Source organism: Symphalangus syndactylus, chromosome 12, assembly GCF_028878055.3.
Source record: "Symphalangus syndactylus isolate Jambi chromosome 12, NHGRI_mSymSyn1-v2.1_pri, whole genome shotgun sequence".
Classification (NCBI taxonomy): Eukaryota; Metazoa; Chordata; class Mammalia; order Primates; family Hylobatidae; genus Symphalangus; species Symphalangus syndactylus.
The window spans coordinates 86,569,865-86,590,262 of record NC_072441.2 but is presented as its reverse complement, the minus strand read 5'-3'; the positions used below and the strand labels follow the sequence as shown (position 1 = coordinate 86,590,262).

Sequence of the window (20,398 nt, the reverse complement as noted above, 5' to 3'; positions counted from 1 at the left end):
ATGCGAATGTGCAGTAGGTACATTACTTGCCTTGATCTCACTTCAATCTTGAAGAGTGACACTCTTGTTCTTTTTTTTGCTCATTTTCAGTGACACACTTGTACTACATCTCAGGCATCACCAGCATCAGTGCCTCACAAATTTTAATGGGCATGTGAGTATCCTGCTGATTTTCCAAAACACAAATTATAATTCAGTAAATCTAAGGTGAGGCCCAAATTCTACCTTTCTAACAAGCTCCAATGTGAGAACTCTGCTGCTTGTCCCTGAACCACTGAATAGTAAAGATATACATCCTGCCTTGCATACCTGGAACAATAATTTAACTCGAAGAGCTCTCTATAGTTGAATGATAGGAGTAGTAAGAGGCAAAATTGTGTTTCTCCTCTGGAGCTCAGAGAACAAACTATAGAACTAGGAATGTGTAAAATTTCCTCCAAGCGAGAAGACTTTTAACCAGAAGAGTATCAAATGTCTCAACTACTTCAAAAGCACCAGGAAGGAAAAGAATAAGAAAACACTACAAATCTGGCATACATTCAACACAGAGTTTTATTGAGAACATGTTTCATGCAGGCAAGATCCTTCACCAGAGATGCGTATATTAAAAATACATGTACTTTGCATTGAAGGAGCTGAAAAATTAGAAGGAAAGGGGGGACCTAAATAACTGCAACGAAGGAGAGGAAGTGAGGAGCACAGTTAGCAAAGTACGGCTAAAATGGGGCGGGAGTTCAGACCGGCGAGAGACTGCTTCCCACTTGTGAGTCAGGGAAGGCCCTCTGGAGTAAGGGATATGCAAAACAGGCCTGATGATCCATTAATAGTTGAACATGTGGAGGTTGCTAGGACCCCATTCCATTTGGAGATAAAATTTGAATTTTAAGTCTCAGAACACAGGTCAGAACAACAAATCTTGCAAAATTAAATTGAGCTTATATTGACAAATGATCATTAATCAGAAACAAGCAAAAATAACACAAGTTTTACAAGGAGAGTTGAGAGGACGTCATCACCACGATGTGTTCAGGTGTGTCCTGAGCCCTTGGGCTGCTGGTCTCTCACCCTAAAAGGAGAAGGGTGACGAGGAGGCTCATGATGTGTCTTAACAGAAACTTGATGAGAACAGAGATAGAAGTCACTCGGAATAAGGTGGAGCTGAGAATTGTGGAGTAAGAGGGAAGGGGACTGGGGAGAGAGGAATTGAGGAGAGAGAAACAAAAAACATACTAGAAAAGTGGGGTAGAGGCTAAGAGTAGGAAAGACACATGCAAAGAACTCACCAGCGTTTCCTGAACCAAAGCGCAAGACCTGTCAGAAGAAGTAAAGGCACTATCACCGCCAAGATGATCAAGCCCACGGAGCTGTGATGTTCTGTGAATTTGGGGAGACACTAAGGATGTTATAATCCACCACATTTTACCTCATCCACTCCCTGTTTCACTGCATTCCCTGGGCTTCATTTTTTCATTTGAATATCCAACTTACCAATCTTCTTTCTTTCTATGCTTTTCTCTCATCCCTGCTCAGAGATGGATTCTTCAGCTAACCCTCCGCATCCTCCTGCATCTACAAGGCCCTCATTTTCAACACTTCCATTTCTTAGATTGTCTATTTTTATTCATGTTGGGGCTATAATCCCTGAAATCCTAAAATTTTCAGCTTGCCCTCCCTCTGTGCCTGAGGACCACTTCCTGGCATTTGCAGCCTGGGCCTCAGCTTTTTCTCACCCCAGTAGAGGACGATGTCCTGGCCCTCTAGACTGCTGTGCTTCACCCGACAGGACAGGCCAGCTGCCTCCCCAGCAGCCACCTCCAGGGTTGCTCGGAGATACCATGTTCCATCAGCACTGGGCAGGATGTCCCCTCGCTGAGTGCCCTGCTGCTCCTGCTCACCCCGCATCCACTTCACCCACACGGGCTTTGGGTAGAATCCTGAGACATGGCACACAAGCTGCAGATGGTCAGGACCAGGACTGGGGCCATGGGACAGCCAGGCCTCAGGCTTCACTGCAAAGGACAGAAAAGATATTCAAATACAGACTTGGAGTTTCATATCTCCACAACAGTTTAGAAGTTTAGATAGACACATCGTTCCCATTTCTCTTTTTTTCGAGACGGGGTCTCACTCTGTCACTATGCTGCAGTGCAGTGGCATAATTATAAATTATAGCTCACTGTAACCTCAAACTGTTAGGCTCAAGCGATCCTCCTGCCTCAGCCTCTTAAGTAACTGGGACTACAGGTGTGTGCCACCATGACTGGCTAACTTCTTTTTATTTTTTAGAGACACTGGTCTCACTATGTTGCTCAGGCTGGTCTGGGACTCCTGCCCTTAAGTGGTTCTCCAGCCTCAGCTTTCCAAAGCACTGGGATTACAGATGTGAGGCACTGCACCCAGGCTTTCCCACTTCTGGGTGGCTCTTCCTTATTCTAAATTGGAAGGGGGTGGTGGAGGGGTATGATTTTTCAAATCAAAAGTTCTTGGAGCGAGGGTGCAGGACTGACCTTGCCGCTGGAGATATGCCTTCCCTGCATCAAGAAGACCCAAGATGAAACGTGGGCAGGTGTCACTGAGGAGACTGTGTGTTATGTCATTTTCATGCTGATTCCGATTGGCCACTTTGCAGAAATGCTTGGCCCTATTCCCAGCCACTGGATATGGCAGCCATGAATTGTTCTGGAATCTCACGAAATCTGATCCTTGATAAGCTAACCGTAAGAAGCTTCCTGAGACCTTTCCAGAGTGCAGCTTGCAGCCTCCTGTCACCTGTATCTCAAAAGGATCTGGGGTTATGAAATAGAGGAAAGAGGAAGAAAAAAAAGATAAAATGGAATGAGTAGAAGCAAAGATTGTAGAAGCAGAAGGGGGAAGTGTGCAGGATTTGACATAATGGAATAAAATTTGGTTTGGTCAGGCATTCAAAGAAAGAGGAATTGGTGGGAGCTGTAGGTGGAGGAAAAGATTAATAACATGAGGAAGAGGGCAAATTGGTCAAAGAAGGTGCTGTGAATGCTATGGGTGAGGAAGGACTTGGTGTAAGAGAACTGGGATTGTAACAACTTAGGTTGAATGAAATGCAATGGGTTACAATTGAGTATATATAGAGACTGTTGAAGAGAATGAATGAGAAAGTGAGAAAGCTGAAGGTGTCTGGTTGTAGGGCAGGCAAAAGGGTGGCCATGGGATACCTGTAAGAAAAGATAACAATGTGCAACCCTGCAATCAATGAGAGAGGAGTTCATAAGTAGCAGAAGTGTTTGAAGAATTAGGGTCTGGATGATAGCCCTTGCCCAAAAGTATGCAATTGCAGTTTTATGGTGGAAAGAATAGAATGAGATACAGAAGACAGTCAGGCTGTTTCCTACAGGAGTAAGAAACATTGAGGCAATCCCTCTCTCCCACCTCACCACTCTCCATGGAGGAAACTGAACTCACATTCAAACTGGAATTCATGGGCGGATCTATGAATTTCCTCAAATGACTGAATGGTGCGTATACCGAATAACATTTCCAGTTCCTTCCACTCCCCATTGCTGAAGTTTCCCCTGGACCAGGGCCACAGGAAAATGATGGTGCTGGAATTTCTGTCCCAGGCATGAGTCTGCAAATCACTCAGCCAACCTGAGAACAGATATCGTTTCCAGGAATGGTTGTAAAAGGATGCGATCTGGATGACATGGAAGGAGACAGGCTCCTCGAGCCCTGTGGCAAAAGAATAGATAGAATGGGGAGAAAGACATTGAGAAAGAGAATGGAGGGAGAAAGGTGCCAGAGTGGAGGAACTCAGAATCTGGAGAAAAGGGGATCCATCATGATCTTAGCAGACATTCACTTGCCACACAGTCCCATGCCTTATCAACCACCTTCATAAGAGCTCGGGGGCCTGGAGTCATGGACAGTCAGAATGGAACCAGCCTGGCACTCTCACTTTCCAGGTATATGCTAGGGAAACACCACACACACACACACACACACACACAGACAGAGAGAGAGACCTTCATCCACCACCCAACTGGGCAGTTGTCAGAGTTCTTACCGTCTGCATTGCCATCACCTGGGAGAACAGCTAACAATGGAAGTAGCAAAAACAGCATGTCATTTGCAGATGTTATTTCCTTCTCTCAGAAAAATTAGTCTTTGATTTCGGTTCCAAACAAACCTACCCCACGATATCTCTATTCTGACTTCTTTCTGCAACCAACAGGCAAACCTCCCCTGACTGCAACAAAGAAAATCCACTCCTTCAAAAACCCTGAGATGCCTGCTCAGTCTCTCATTTCCCTGCGGTTCTCTCTTCTCTGTTCCAGCTTCTCTCCTTGTCACCAACCTCCAACTTATTCACCTTCCCCTAATTCAACTGCTATGCAACAAGTCTGACGCAGCATTGAAAACCACTTAACCACTAAGGGCATTTTTTTTCTCAATCATACAATAAGAGCATAAAACGAAATGGCTCCCAGTGTGCTGCCCAATCAATGTTCCCATGTCCCTGCTTTTTTTGATTACTCTGTCCTTTACAATATTTTCCAATGTATTCTCTTCCCCTGTCTCTTCACCCCCTTACTACATTCACATTTCTGATTTAACATTGATTTATTTGCTTTTTCAGAGTCTCCTATGACTGCCCTGTGCGACAGTACAAACTAACACCTTTTCTCCATTATTCTTAGAGAAGAGCCAGTAACCATCACAAAAAAAAAAAAAAAAAAAAAAAACCACAGGAACACTAAAACATATAAAGAAAATTTCCTCTGTTTGATTTTCACTGACATACATTCACTCACCCAACAGTCTCTCTTAGCACCTGCCTGGAGTCAAGCATCTTGGTACACTTAAGAATATGCAGTGGTTGACACTACAATCACTTTATTGAAGGAGCTTTTTCACTACTTAGGGAGAAAAACACGCCACGAACTATAAATCTTGGTGTACTGAGTTTTATTATACTGTATACACTCTCTGGATAAAAACAAGGCCTGCTTGAAATAATATTTTCTGAAATGGGGGCTCCTAACTAATATTTGCCAACCCAGAATTTTGATTTCAATGTTTGACTTGGAGTGTTAGTTCCATACCGTTATCGTACTGTATCCCCACCTAACAGAGTACCTCGCAAGTGGTAGGTGCTTAGTGAATATTTGTCAAATGAATGAATGAATTCAGCCTATGCATCCATTTTTTAATTATGGAGGTGATATTCAACATGAAACTTTTTAAAGATATCATAAAAGTTACTTGTAACCCTATGTAGTGAGATGAGAATCTCATACAGTTTTATTTAGGATAAAAGTACAAGTTACTAGCATGAGATTTACATAAAGGATCCTGCTATAAATTTCCTATTATAAGAAACTAGTCAGAACTTGTGAGCAGTGAAGTTAATGGAGTATTCCAAAGTCTTTATCCCAGGATCCCTTTTTATTAGTCCTATTTGGATGTTTCAGGGTTGTTTTGTCATAAATGAGTCTTTGCTGGACACATTTACATTCCTCTTTTATGCTGCTTGTAACTGTTCAAGGGCTTCTGAATATATGTTTGTGCTTTGTAGGTATCATCCATATAAATTTGTTTGGGCTATTTATTTTTTGGTTTTCAAAAAAAAGTATCCGAAGCTAATTTAGGGGGAAAATAATTTTTTTCTTGAGACAGTGTTTCACTCTTACTCAGGCTGGAGTGCAGTGGAATAATCATAGCTCACTGTAAGCTCAAACTCTCGGCCTCAAGCAATCCTCCTGTGTCAGCCTCCCAAAGTCCTGGGATTATTGGCATAAGCCACCAGGCATGGCCTGCAAACAGTTTTTTTATTTGTTTTTTGTTTTGTTTTGTTTTGAGACCGAGTCTCACTCTGTCACCGAGGCTGGAGTTCAGTGGCATGATCTCAGCTCACTGGAACCTCTGCCTCCCAGGTTAAAGCAATTGTCCTGCCTCGGTTTTGCAAGTAGCCAGGATTACAGGTATGCACCACCATGCCTAGCTAACTTTGATATTATCAATAGAGATGGGGTTTTACCATGTTGGTCTCAAACTCCTGACCTCAGATGATCCACCTGCCTTGGCCTCCCAAAGTGCTGGGATTACAGATAATTTTTTTTAAAAGTTAAGATTAGCATGCAAAAAGCTGGAAAGAGCTTCCTTTTCATACTTATAATTTTTTGAAGCAGGACCATCAAAATCACAACTTGAATTTATCAAAGAACTGAAATATCAGGGCAACCAGTTAACCCAAAATATAAAGAAAGACAGACTCCTCCAAGGACACATGGAATGCAAACCCTTGTTTACTTGGGACAGATGCCAGATACTATACAAGCCAGTAAGAATAAGAATTCAGCTAAAATTTTAGACAAATTAGTAAAGGCTAGCATGAGTATATAGAAGCCCTGAGAGTCACAAAAACAGGGAAATTCACATCAGTCTCTAAGCCCTTTTCTATGAACCTCACCAGGGTCTTCTGAAACATTAGGGTCAGAGATGTAAACCAGATAAATCCTCTCTCATGATGCAGGACTGAGGTATGAGAACAGCTACTGCATGGGAAGGGTAGTAAGTCCCAACCAGACCCATCTCCTCTATTGCAACATAGAAGAAAAAAAAAAAAACCCTGGCTGGGTGTGGTGGCTCACACCTGTAATCCCAGCACTTTGGGAGGCCAAGGAGGGCAGATCACAAGGTCAGGAGTTCGAGACCAACCTGGCCAACATGGTGAAACCCCATCTGCACTAATAATACAAAAATTAGCTGGTTCTGGTGGTGCACACCTGTAGTCTCAGCTACTTGAACCCGGGAGGTGGAGGTTGCAGTGAGCCAAGATCGCGCCACTGCACTCCAATCTGGGCGACAGAGCAATATTCCATCTAAAAGAAAAAAAAAAGCCCTAACCTGGTGGGGAAAGGGCAGAAAGTCCTGCTGCCCTCAGGGCATATGTGAAAACCCACTGCAGCTGAGGAGGAGAAAAACAATGGGAAGGAACAAGAAAACATCCTGGTTCCAGACTATTAGAGGTCCCAAACTGCTGGAAGAAAGGCAGGAACACTTAACATGACAAAACTTCAAAAAATTCAAAAACAACTGACCTGCCTAAGAATGAGACTGCACCAGAACAAAAGATAGTGCTCCTACTCCTTCTCCCAAGTAGTATCATAAACATCAATTACAAGACAAGTCTGCAGCTAGAAGAATGGAAAGCATGGTGGTAGGTCCTCTAGAGATATTTCACAAAGGAAACACCAAAACCTGAGAGTGGAGACATTAACAAAACCTTCTGGCAAACCAGCCCCACCCTAGGAACAGAGTAATGTAGAGGAACTTGAAGACTATTGTAGCAACAGCAAAACAGCAAACTCAGTTAGCTCCAGACTAGATTGACTCAAACCCTCACACTGCAGTTCACTCTTGAATAACATGGCTTTCAACTGCATGCGTTTACTCATATGTGGATTTTCTTCCGACTCTGCCACCACTAAGACAAGGCAACTCCTCTTCCTCCTCTTCTTCTGCCTACTGTACATGAAGACAATGAAGATGAACATGTGATGATCCGCTTAATAAATAGCAGATATATTTTCTCTCCCTTCTGATTTTCTTTAAAATATTTTCTTTTCTCTTGCTTACTTTATTATAAGAATATCATATATAATACATATAACGTACAAAATATGTGTTCATCAGCTGTTTATGTTAGTAGTAAGGCTTCCAGACAGTAGTAGGCTATTAATAGTTAAGATTTGGAAAAGTCAAAAGTTATACATGGATTTTTGACTGCACGGGGCCGTCATCACTCCTAACCCCCATGTTATTCAAGGGTCAGCTGTACAAGTTTAGCAAGCTTATCCTGATTTCTCACGTGGAATGGCTCCTGGGAAAACCTTAGAGATATAGGGACTGTAATCCTTAAAAAGCTCTTTTAAAACTTTATAAGGCTTCTCCCTCATACAAATGAAATAGAGCTGCAGGGATGGCAGACTTCACGCCAAGGTAACAAAATGAGGGCACTAAAGCTAGCATACACTCACAAATGTTTCCCAAGTTAATGCAAACATGCATCTCCATACAGTGGTTGCAATTTCATGGTGGTCACCCATCTGTGGAGGGTTGGAATGGCCACTGTGGGAAGGAGAGACTGACTTCCTCTTCCCAGCAAGGGGAACCCAGCAGCCAGTGGGCAGCTCGCACGCTCCAGAGTCAGGGAGTGGGGCCCCCAGGCACCTAAGAGCCTCTGTGCTCACCCTGTGAGTATCCCTGTGCCCAAGGGGTACAACATTAGCAAATTAAACAAATAACAAAAATAACAAAACAAAACACCATAACAGGTTGAGACAGAGGGAAAGAGAGAAAAACTTTAGAAGGAATGAAAAAGTTTTACATTTTATTACCTTTAAAAGCACTCTTCTCCTGCCTATTTGAATACAGACCTGCTATGTTCTGAATCTTTGTGTCTTCCCAAAATTCATATGTTGAAATTCTAACCCCCAATGTTATGTTATTAGGAAGTGGGGCCTTTGAGAGGTGATTAGATTATGAGATTGGAGCCCTCATGAATGTGATCAGTTCCCTTATAAGAGACTCAAGAGAGACCCCAATCCCTTCCACCATGTAAGGACACATCTAGAAAGTGTACTCTATGTACCAGAAAGCAGGCCTCCACTAGACACTGAATCTTCTTTGATCTTGGACTTCCCAGCCTCCGGAACTGTGAGAAACAAATTTCTGTTGTTATAAGCCACCCAGTCTGTGGTATTCTGTTGTAGCAGCCTGAATGGAGAAAGACAGGGCCCCAGATTTTTGTTCTGCACAACTCCACAAATTATGTGGCCTACAACCTTGAATATGGGGTCAGAAAAGCAAAGAGGAGTCAGCTTAGGTTTGATAAGGAAAAGAAAGAGAATTAACTAATTGAGAAATGGAGTTCTGGGACCAAAGGTTTGGGAGCTGATCAGAAACACCAGGGGCATAAAAGATGCTAAACAAGGAAGAAGCAGGAGAAGAGGAAGTTGGGTGCAGATTGGAAAGAGAAGTGGAGCCAAGCCACAAGTATCTCCACCCCAGCTTTCTGTGGGCAGAGCTGATCTCTATCAGAGACGGGGGCAGCAGCTGGTGAGAGCTGTAGTCCTACTGTGGGTCTGCAAATTTCCCAGCCAACAACACTCCTGAGTGTGCACTCAGCTATGATGGGTACAGGGCAGGATCTGAAGGAGGGGAAGGGAACAGGGCTTCTTGGGAGCTGGCTGGGGGTGCTGAGAAATTGGGGGTAGGGGCTGAGAAAGAGCAGAATGCTAGGCAAAAATCAAGAGATAAAATAGGTAAGGAAGGTGACCAGGACTGGAGAAAAGGAAAATAATTAAGAGAGAAGGGGATGGCTATCACTAATCGCTGATAATTTTGCACTCCCTGGACACAGGAAACCCCAGAGAAGCAAACTAGGGTGAATAGCATATATCCCAATTAGAACTCAGTCAGACAGGCGTCCCAGCTATCCTAGGCAAGTCCATATACTTCTCTTTGCCACCAAACCTTTCCCCAGGATCCACTTTCTTGAACCGTTGGTGTTCAGGCCAAAAGCATGTTCCTGTTCACTGTAACAGTGCTTACCTGTTGCTCCTCCAAACGCAAACATGGCTCCTAAATTCTTCCTTCTCCATTGAAGCTCTCCTCAGAACCCAGATATGAAAGCTCCCTCCCCACATGGTCTCATCTCATCTGACTTCCTCTTCACTAACAGAAACCTCAATTTCCTGGCCACAGAAACCACTGCTTCTCATAACCACATGCCTTTTCCCTCTCACTCTGTTTTAAGTTTTTCCTTGCCATTCTGGCTTCTGGAAGGACTCGCTTTATCTGCCTGTGTGCTGCTGGCCTCTCACAGCACATCTCTTGCAGTAAAAGGAGCTGTAGACTGAGTCAAGATGAACCCCCACGTGGGACACCTGTTGTATGTGTTGAATTGGAGAGATCCTTAACACTTTGGCCTCAGTTTCTTTATCTGTAAAATAACTAGATTGAAAGAACTGAATAGTCTCTAATATCACTATGGCTTATTCTTTGTGTCTTACCATGCTCCTGTTCCTTCCCATGCATGTGTTCTTCTTCCTCCATCTTTCTCACTCTTCTGTGTCTTCACTGTCATCCTTCCTTAGCCTTTATCTCAGCTCCCAGAGCCTCCTCTTCATTTTCTCATACTTCCTATCCATTCAGTCTAACCTCAGTCCCTCCTCCTGGACTCACTTTCCTAACCTAAAGCATTGCCTTGTCACATGACCCTTGGATTTCTGTGTGTAACACATAAAACAGCCAGGGATTCTGCTTCTGGAAAGACAGCACACTACATGACCTGAAAAGACATACTAACACAAAACACCCAGAAATGCAAGATTTTTAAAAATTATTTTTAAATGCATAGCTGCATTTACAATGAAATAAAGGAAGCCCTCTAGGGGGCAAAGTAAACAAATGGAAACACAGAAAGGCAAATAGGATCCACACCTGGACATATTAAGCATTGTCTTGTATAGATCCCTAGGAGTTTGGCTACTGTTAGTCACTTGGATCAGGAAACAAGGCCTTAGGATTAAAAAAAAAAAAAAATAGGTAATAAGAGTTGCAACTGAGGCTTCTGCTACATCCTCACTTCAGTGATAGAATGGACAAATAGAGTAGACAAAAATCCATCCAATTATATGGATTGGATTGTTTTTTGGTTTTTCTCCTTCTGAGAATTGCTAATCACAGGTCTGAGTTTGAAGTTCAAAAGTATCTACTTGCACGAGCCTGAAATTCACAAATTAAGAAATTAATTTTAAAAGTAATTCCATGCTGGGCACAGTGGCTCACACCTATAATCCCAGCATTTTGGGAGGCCTAGGCGGGTGGATCACTTGAGTTCAGGAGTTTCAGACCAGCCTGGCCAACATGGCGAAACTTTGTCACTACTAAAAAGACAAAAATTAGCCAGGCGTAGTTGTGCACAACTGTAATCTCAGCCACTCAGGAGGCCTAGGCACGAGAATCCCTTGGGCCCAGGAGGTGGAGGTTGTTGTGAGCCAAGATCGCGCCTCTGCACTCCAGCCTGGGCGACAGAGCAAGTTTCTGTCTCAAAACAAAACAAAACAAATGTAATTCCAGGTGTGCCATCTGGTGGAATTTAAAGCAAAGTTATCTCAAGAGAACCACCCTCAATACAAGCTGCAAAGGATATTTCACAAAAAGCCTTTCCTAAGATGAGGTCACCATCCAAAATTAGCACGGGGAGGAAGATTCCATGATGAAGGAAAGTTGGCAGACAGAATAAATAGTTTCACTTCCCTAAGATATCACATATAGAGGAATTTATATTTTAAAACCTTAAAGTCAAAAGGTTTGAAAAGAAAAGAAAGACATTATCAAAAAATATCAAACATATTTTAAAGCAAATTAAACTTCTAGAAATATAAACTCTAATTACTATAATTAAAAACTCAATGAGTGGATTAAACAGCAGAGACAGAAAGCAATTTAAAAAGACTTCTAAGTTGGTAGAGCTGAAGAATTTCCTCTAATGCAATATAGAGATAAAGAAGTGTTGAATATGAAAAAAGTTAAGATATATGAAAATTAGTATGAAATCTAATATGAGCCCAATAGGAATTTCATTAAAAGACAAAACACGTAATTGGAAGAGGAAATATTTAAAGAAAGCATGGCTGAAAATTTTCCAGAAGTAATGAAAGACATGAATGTTTAGATTCAGAAAAGGCAAAAGCACCAAAGCAGAATTAATGAGTTTTTAAAATAATGTTTATTTTTCATAGTGAAGAAAAAAACTTAAAGATGTAGGTAACTCAGAATATAAGACAATAGAAAGCAAAGTTCCTTTTTATTATATTTCAGTTACAAACAATCGTCTACAAATATCAAATGTTATGCTAAACACTTAGATTACAAAGAGTAGAAAGTTAAAAGCTCAAACTACAGAAAGAAACCTGTAAATCAATCATAGAGTGTGATAATTCTCTCATGAGAGAAAGTATAGGGAAATGAACAAACCTGATTAAATCTTTCTTCTCCATATTTTCACTGTTTGCAGGGCTTTGCTCACTCTGAGCACAAGACTTTTGGCTGCAATAATCAGGCAGGACCTAGACAGTGAGACCATATATTCATGAGAATATCTCAAGTGATTTTTTAACTCAGGAATGTATGAAGGTATAAAAAAGGATTAAAACTGCCTGGACATAATGAGCACCACATATGACACCTCATTCAAGTATCAACTTCTCCTAACTCCTCAGTGAGAAGCTGATGAGAATTCTTGGGCAATCAGACAACATCTTTTTAGCCATGCTTAATAGTTCTCACCAGTTCTAGCAATAACTAAGGGATAACAGGTAACACACTTGGGAGATGCCAGGGGTACTCTTGTATCAATTGTAATTAATGTTACTTTTTTCTTGTTTGTCAGGGCCCTTATTATCATATAGAAAGTAGATGAAGACACTCTTTGCTATGTGATTGCTCAAAGTTCTCCTTAAGAGGATTCTTTACAAATATTATGCTAGGAAGACTTTGATTTTCCCAATATGTTCTGAAAATGCTGCGTAAATGTTTAATTATCTTGCAATGCCTGTTACATGCGTGTTTGCTCTCTTGCTTAACGACTAATCCTCTCCTAGAAGAAAAATTTGCCGACAGTGGATGTATTCCTTTACAGGACCATCATTAAAAAAATCACAGACTGGGTATGTTAAACAACAGAAATTGGTTTCTTGTGAGGCCTCCCTCCTTTGCTTGCAGGTGGCCCTCTTCTTGCTCCATGCTCACATGGTCTTCCCTCTGTCTATGAGACTATATTTGGTCTTTATCTCTTTAAAGGTTCTGTCTCCAAATACAGTCACATTCGGAGGAACTGGGAGTTAGGGTTCCAACAATGGAATCATGATGGGACACAATTCAGCCTATAACATGGGACATGCTCCCTTTCCAATTTCTTCTCCATTTTCGGAAGCTACGCTTGCAAATTTTTTTTAAAACAGAAGCGTCTTACAGACATCTAGACTTCAAAGACACTTGCTAAGGCCCATGAAAATAACCTTTAACTTTCAAAAATGTTTGTGATTCCATACTGTTTTCTTTTTAATAATTGTTGCCATAATATTTATGTTTAACATCTCTGTTTTCTAATATATATAATCAATTCTGATTTTTTTCTTTAAGCCCAAAAGGAATATTATATTTTTCCCCTTCTTTCACATGATTGCAGAAACAACAACCAAAACCCATGATACTGCTAGATTACTTATTTAAGTAAAGAATTTGAAGATCTATCACCTAAAATAATACTGCCCTATTACTAAAATTACGCAATTTTTTCTTTGTTTCTGTGTTGTGTTATATAGTAGGTATACATGTTTATGGGGTACATGAGGTATTTTAATACAGGCATACAATGTGTAATAATCACCTCAGAGTAAAGGGAGTATCCAATACCTCAAGCATTTATGCTTTCTTTGTGTTACAAACAATCCAATTATACTCTTTTATTTTTAAATGTGCAATGAATTACTGTTGGCTGTAGTCACCCTGTTGTGCTGTCAAATACTGGTTCTTATTCAGTCTATCTAATTATGTTTTTGTACCCACTAACCATCTCTACTTTCCCCCACCCCCACTACCATTTCCAGCCTCTAGTAACCATCATTCTACCGTCCGTCTCCATAAGCTTAATTGTTTTACCTTTTTAGCTCCCAAAATAAGTGAGAACATACAATGTTTGTCTTTTTGTGCCTGGCTAATTTCTCTTAACATAATGCCCTCCAGTTCCATCCATGCTGTTGCAAATGACAAGATCTCATTTGTTATGGCTGATTAGTACTCCATTATGTATATGTACCACATTTTCTTACCCATTCATCTGTTGATGGACACTTAGACTGCTTCCAAATCTTGGCTATTGTGAATAGTGCTACAATAAAAATGGGAGTGCAGACATCTCTTCAATATACTGATTTCCTTTCTTTTGGGTATATACCTAGCAATGAGATTGCTGAATCATATGGTAGTTCTGTTTTTGTTTTTTTGAGGAGCTTCCAAACTGTTCTCCATAGTGGTTGTACTAATTTACATTCCCTCCAACAGTGTATGAAGGTCCCCTTTTCCCTACATTCTTGCCAGCATTTGTTATTGCCTGTCTCATATAAAAGCCTCTCTAGCTGGGGTAAGATGATATCTCATTGGAGTTTTGATTTGCATTTCTCTGAAGATCAATGATGATGAACACTTTTTCATATACCTGTTTGCCATGTGTATGCCTTCTTTTGAGAAATGTGTATTCAGATATTTTAACCATTTTTAATGGGATTATTATATTTTTTCCTATTGAGTTGTTCAAGTTCCTTATATATTCTGGTTATTAATCCCTTGTCAGATGGATAGTTTGCAAATATTTTCTCCTATTCTCTGGGTTGTCTCTTCACTTTGTTGTTTCTTTGCTTTGCAGCTTTTTAACTTGGCATGATCCCACTTGTCCATTTTTGCTTTGGTTGCCTATGTTTTGGAGGTATTTTTCTCAAGAAATCTTTATCCAGTCCAATGTCCTAGGGAGTTTCCCCAGTGTTTTCCTGTAGTAGTTCCATAGTTTGAGGTCTTAGATTTAATTCTTCAATCCATTTTGATTTAATCTATGTGTATGGTGAGAGATACAGGTCTGATTTCGTTCTTTTGTATGTAGATATCCAGTTTTCCCAGCACCATTTACTAAAAGGACTGTCCTTTTCTCAATGTATGTTTTTGTTACCTTTGTCAAAAATGCATTCACTGTAGATGTATGAATTTATATCTGGATTCTCCATTCTGTTCCATTGATCTATGTGTCTGTTTTTAGGCCATTACTCTGCTGTTTTGTTTACTATAGCTCTGTAGTATAATTTGAAGTCAGGTAATATGATTCCTCTAGTTTTGTGCTTTTTGCTAAAGATAGCTTTGGCTTTTCTGTGTCTTCTGTGGTGCCATATAAATTTTAGGATTATTTTTTCTATTTCTGTGAAGAATGTCATTGGTATTTTGATAGAGATTGCTTTGAATCTGTAGGTTACTTTGGGTAGTATAGACGTTTTAATGGTATTGATTCTTCCATTCCTGAACATGAAATATCTTCTTTGTGTGTGTGTCTACTTCAATTTCTTCCATTAATGTTTTATAGTTTTCATTGTAGAGATCTTTCACTTGTTTGGTTAACTTAATTCCTAGCTATTTTTTAGGAAGTTTTTAGCTATTGTAAATGAGATCACCTTCTTGGTTTATATTTCCAATTGTTTTCTGTTGGCATATAGAAATGCTACTGATTTTTGTATGTTGCTTTTGTATCCTACAACTTTACTGAATTTGTTCATCACTTCTAATAGTTTTTTGGCAAAATTTCTGGGATTTTCCAAATACAAAATCATAGCATTTGCGTAGAAAGATAATTGGACTTCTTCCTTTCGAATTTGGATGCTCCTTATTTCCTTCTTTTTTCTGATTGCTTTAGCTAGGACTTTCAGTACTACGTTGAGTAACAGTGGTGAAAATGGGCACCCTTGTCTTGCTCCAGATCTTAGAGGAAAGGATTTCAGCTTTTTCTCCATTCAGTATACTAGCTGTGGGTCTGTCATATATGGCTTTTATTGTGTTGAGGTTTGTTGCTTCCATACACAGTTTTTTGAGGGTTTTTATCATTAAGGAATGTTGCATTTTATCAAAGACTTTTTCAGCGTCAACTGAAATGATCATATGATTTTTGCCCTTCATTCTATTGATGATTAATGGATCAAATCAATTTATTTGCATATGTTGAATCATCCTTACATCCCTGGGATAAATCTCACTTGATAATGATGAATGATCTTTTAACGTGTTGTTGAATTTGGTTTGCTGGTATTTTTTGAGGATTTTTGCCTCAATATTCATCAGGGATATTGGCTTGTAGTTTTTTGTTGTTTGTTTGTTTTTTGTTTTTTTATGTGTCTTGTCTGGTTTTGATATCAGGATAATACTGGCCTCATACAATGAGATTGGAAGTATTCCCTCCTCCTCTATTTTTTGAATAGTTTAAGTAGGATTGGTATTAGTTCTTCTTTAAATGTTTAGTCAAGCTCAGCAGTGAAGCCATTGGGTCCCAGGCTTTTCTGTGCTGGGAGACTATTTATAACGGCTTCAATCTCGCTACTTGTTATTGGTCTGTTCAGGTTTTGGATTTCTTCATGGCTCAGTCTTTTTAGGTTGCATGTGTCCAGGAATTGATCCATTTCTTCTAGGTTTTCCAATTTATTGGCATACAGTTGCTCATAGTGGCCACTAATGATCCTTTGAATTTCTGTATTGTAAGTTATAATGTCTTCTTTTTCATTCCTGATTTTATTTATTTGGGCCTTCTCTCTTTTATCTTAGTTAGGCTACAGCTTTGTTGATTTTGTTTATCTTCCCAAAGCCAACTTTTCATTTCATCAATCTTTTGTATTTTTTATTTCAATTTCACTTATTTCTGCTCTGATCTTTATTATCTCTTTTCTTCTACTAATTGTGAGTTTGAGCTTACTCTTTTAGGTCTTTAAGATGCAACATTAGGTTGTTTATTTGAAGTTTTTCTACTTTTTTGATGTAAGGACCTACAGCTATAAACTTTCCTCTTACTACTGCTCTTGCTGTATCCCATAGAATTCAGTATGTGCTATTTCCATATTCGTTTGTTTCAATAAATTTTTTAATTCCCTTCTTAATTTCTTCATTGACCCACTACTCATTCAGAAGTATGTTGTTTGATTTCCATGTGTTTGTATTGTTTTCAAAATTCCTCGTTATTGATTTCTAGTATTATTCCATTGTGGTTAAAAAAGATACTTGATATGATTTCAATTTTTTTAAGACTTGTCTTGTGGCCTAACGTATGGTTGATCCTTGAAAATGATCCATGTGCCAAGGAGAAGAATGCGTATTCTGCAGCCATTGGATGAAATGTCTTTAGATATCTATTAGGTCCATTTGGTCTATGGAGTAGATTAAGTCCAATGTTTCTTTATTGATTTTCTGTCCAGATGATTTCTCCATTGCTGAAAGTGGGCAGTTGAAGTCTTCAGCTATTACTGTATTGGGAACTATCTCTCTTTAGCTCTAATAATATTTGCTTTATATCTGGGTGCTGCAGTGTTGGGTGCACATATATTCATTTATTATACCCCATTGCTGTATTTGATCCCTTTATGATTATATAATGACTTTCTTTGTCTCTTTTTATAGTTTTCTTTCCTTGAAATATATTTTTTCTGATATAAATATAGCTACTCCTGCTCTTTTCTGGTATCCATTGGCATGGATTGTCTTTTTCATCTCATAATTTTCAGCCTATGTGTGTCTTTATAGGTGAAGTGTGTTTCTTCCAAGGAACAGATGTGTTGGGTCTTTGTTCTTTCATCCATTCAGCCACTCTGTGCCTTTGATTGGAGAATTTAGTCCATTTACAGTCAATGTTATTATTTGTAATGAAGACTTACTCCTGCCATTTTATTATTTGTTTTCTGGTTATTTTGTAGTCTTCTCTTCCTTCTTTCCTTCCTTTCTGTCTTCCTTTTACTGAAGGTGACTTTCTCATGGTATGTTTTAATTTCTTGCTTTTTATATTTTGTGTATATTTTGTATGTTTTCTATTTGAGGTTACCATGAGACTTGCAAATAATATCTTATAACCCATTATTTTAAACTGATGACAGGTTAACACTGATTACATAAACCAACTAATAAACAGGCAAAAAGAAAACTAATAAAAACTCTACACTTTAACTTAATCTCCCCACTTTTTAGCTTTTTGTTATTTCTGTTTGTAATTTATTATACTGTCTATGTCTTAAAAAGTTGTTGTCATTAATAGTTTTGATAGGTTCATTGCTTAGTCTTTCTAATTGAAATATGAGTAGTTTACACACCATAACTACAGTATTATAATAGTCTGTGTTTTTCTGTGTACTTGCTATTACCAGTGAATTTTGTACCTTATATTTCTTATTGCTCATTAACATCCTTTTCTTTAAGATTGAATATCTCCCTTTAGCATTCCTTGTAGAATAGATCTGGTGTGATAAAATCCCTGTTTTTCTTTGTCTGGGAAAATCTTTATTTCTCCTCCATGTTTGAAGGATATTTTTGCTGAATGTACTACTCTAGGATAAAAGTTATTTTCCTTCAGCACTTTATATATGTCATGTCACTCTATTTGGTCCTGTTTTAAGGTTTCCACTAAAACAGTCGGCAGTCAGATGTATTAGAGCTTCTTTCTGTTATTTGTTTCTTTTCTCTTGCTGCTTTTAAGGTCCTTTCTTTATCCTTGACTTTTGGGAGTTTGATTATTAAGTGTCTTGTGTTAATCTTGTTTGGGTTAAATCTACTTGGCATGCCACAACCTTCTTGTACTTAAATATTAATATCTTTCTCTAGGTTTGAGAAGTTCTCTGTTATTATATTTTGAATAAATTTACTATGCCAGTCTCGTCCTCTACCTCCTCTTTAAGGCCAATAGCACTTTTGCCCTTTTGAGGGCTATTTTCTAGATCTTGTAGGCATTCTTTTTCTTTTTCTATTTCTTTTTCTTTTGTCTTCTATGATTGTGTATTTCAAATAGCCTGTCTTAAAGCTCACTAATTTTTTCTTCTACTTGATCTACTCTGCTGTTAAGAGACTCTGATGTGGGCCAGGCACAATGGCTCATGCTTGTAATCTCAGCACTTTGGGAGGCCATGGTGGGAGGATCACTTGAGCCCAGGAGTTTTAGACCAGCCTGGGCAACTTGAGGAGACCACCATTGCTACAAAAAATATTTTAAAAATTAGCTTGGCATGGTGGTATGTGCCTGTGTTCCCAGCTACTTGAAAGGCTGAGGTGGGAGGATTGCTTGATCCCACGAGGTCGAGGCTGGAATGAGCTATGATTGTGCCACTGCATTCCAGCCTGAGTGACAGAGCAAGACCCATCTCCAACAAGGGAGAGAGAGACAGAGAGACTCTGGTGAATTCTTCAGTTTATGAGTTGCATTATTCAACTCCAGAATTTCTGCTTGATTCTTTATAATTATTTCAATCTCTTTGTTAAATTTATCTGATAGGATTCTAAATTCCTTATCTGCATTATATTGGATTTTGTTAAGCTTCCTTAAAACAGTTATTTTGAATTATCTGCCTGAAAGGTCACATATCTCTGTCTCTCCATGGTTGGTCACTAGTGTCTTATTTAGTTCATTTAGTCAGATCATGTTACTTTGGATGTTCTTGATGCTTATGGACATTCATGAGTGTCTGGGCATTGAAGAGTTAGGTATTTACTGTACTCTTCTCAGTCTGGGCTTATTTCTACCCATCCTTCTTGGGAAATCTTTTCAGATATTTGAAGGAACTTGGGTGTTATGATCTAAATATCTGGTTATTGCAGCTATATTTTCTTTGGGGGACACCCCAAACCCAGTAATGCTGTGGCTCTTGCAGACTCATAGAGGTGCCACCTTGGTGGTCTTGGGTAATATTCAGGAGAATTCCCTGGATTGCTAGGCAGGGACTCTTGTTCTTTTCCCTTACTTTCTCCCAAACAAAAAGATTTTCTATCTCTGCTTTGAGCTGCCTGGAGCTGGGGGAGGGATGATACAAGCACCCCTGTGGCTACCACCACTGGGACTGTGCTCTGTCAGACCTGAAGCCATAACAGCACTTGATCTTTCCCAAGACCCACAGTGACCACTGCCTGGCTACCGCCTGTATTCACTCAAGGCCTTAGGGCTCTCAAATCAGCAAGTGGCAAATCTAACCAGGCTTGTCCTTACCTTCAGAGTGGCAAGTTGCCCCCAGCCCTGGGCAGGTCAGAGATGCTTCCTGAGAGCCAGGATTTAGAGTTGAGAACCTTTGGAATCTACCTACTGCTGTATTCTACTGCAGCTGATCTTGCACTAAAACCACAAGACAAAATCCTTCCTACACTTCCCTCCTCTTTCCTCAAGCACAGATGTCTCTCCCCATGGCCACCACTGCCCACAGCAAGTACTGCTAGGCTACTGCTGATGTTTACTCAAAGAACAATGGCTCTTCAGTCTGTTTGTGGTGAATGCTGCCAGACCTGAGTGTGTCTCTTCATGGCAGGGGACTCCCCTCTAGCCCAGGGCAGGTCCAGAAATGCCACCCAGGAGCCAAGGTCTAGAATCAGGGACCTCCAAGTGACCACTTAGTGCTCTACCCCACTGGCCAAGCTGGTACCCAAGTTGCAAGACAAAGTCCCCTTTACTTGTCCCTGTCTTTTCCTTAAACAGAAGGGGTCTCTCTCCATGGCTACCACAACTGGGAATGTGCTGGGTCACACCTGAAGCCAGCACAGCTCTGAGTCTGTCACAATGCCTGCAGAATGTACTGCATAGCTACCA

At 39.9% G+C, this 20,398-nt stretch overlaps 1 protein-coding gene across 5 annotated transcripts; it reads right to left on the bottom strand.

Moving 5' to 3' along the window:
* Window positions 1–530: 530 nt before the first annotated feature.
* On the bottom strand, window positions 531–9,682 carry CD1A (CD1a molecule). Of its 5 annotated transcripts, none has more exons than XM_063628133.1 (6): window positions 9,592–9,667; window positions 3,439–3,705; window positions 2,508–2,786; window positions 1,731–2,009; window positions 1,284–1,374; window positions 536–1,066 (listed from the first exon to the last, which is right to left on the bottom strand). In XM_063628133.1, the coding sequence occupies exons 1-6, from the start codon at window positions 9,614–9,616 to the stop codon at window positions 1,027–1,029; spliced, it is 981 nt and encodes a 326-aa protein (XP_063484203.1). In that variant the 5' UTR covers window positions 9,617–9,667; the 3' UTR covers window positions 536–1,026. The 5 variants fall into 5 exon arrangements, with proteins under 5 accessions (XP_063484206.1, XP_063484203.1, XP_063484202.1 ...); XM_063628132.1 differs by lacking the exon at window positions 9,592–9,667 and adding an exon at window positions 4,040–4,339; XM_063628134.1 differs by lacking the exon at window positions 9,592–9,667 and adding an exon at window positions 4,040–4,303 and having other exon boundaries at window positions 1,284–1,311.
* Between the last annotated feature and the right edge of the window lie 10,716 nt (window positions 9,683–20,398).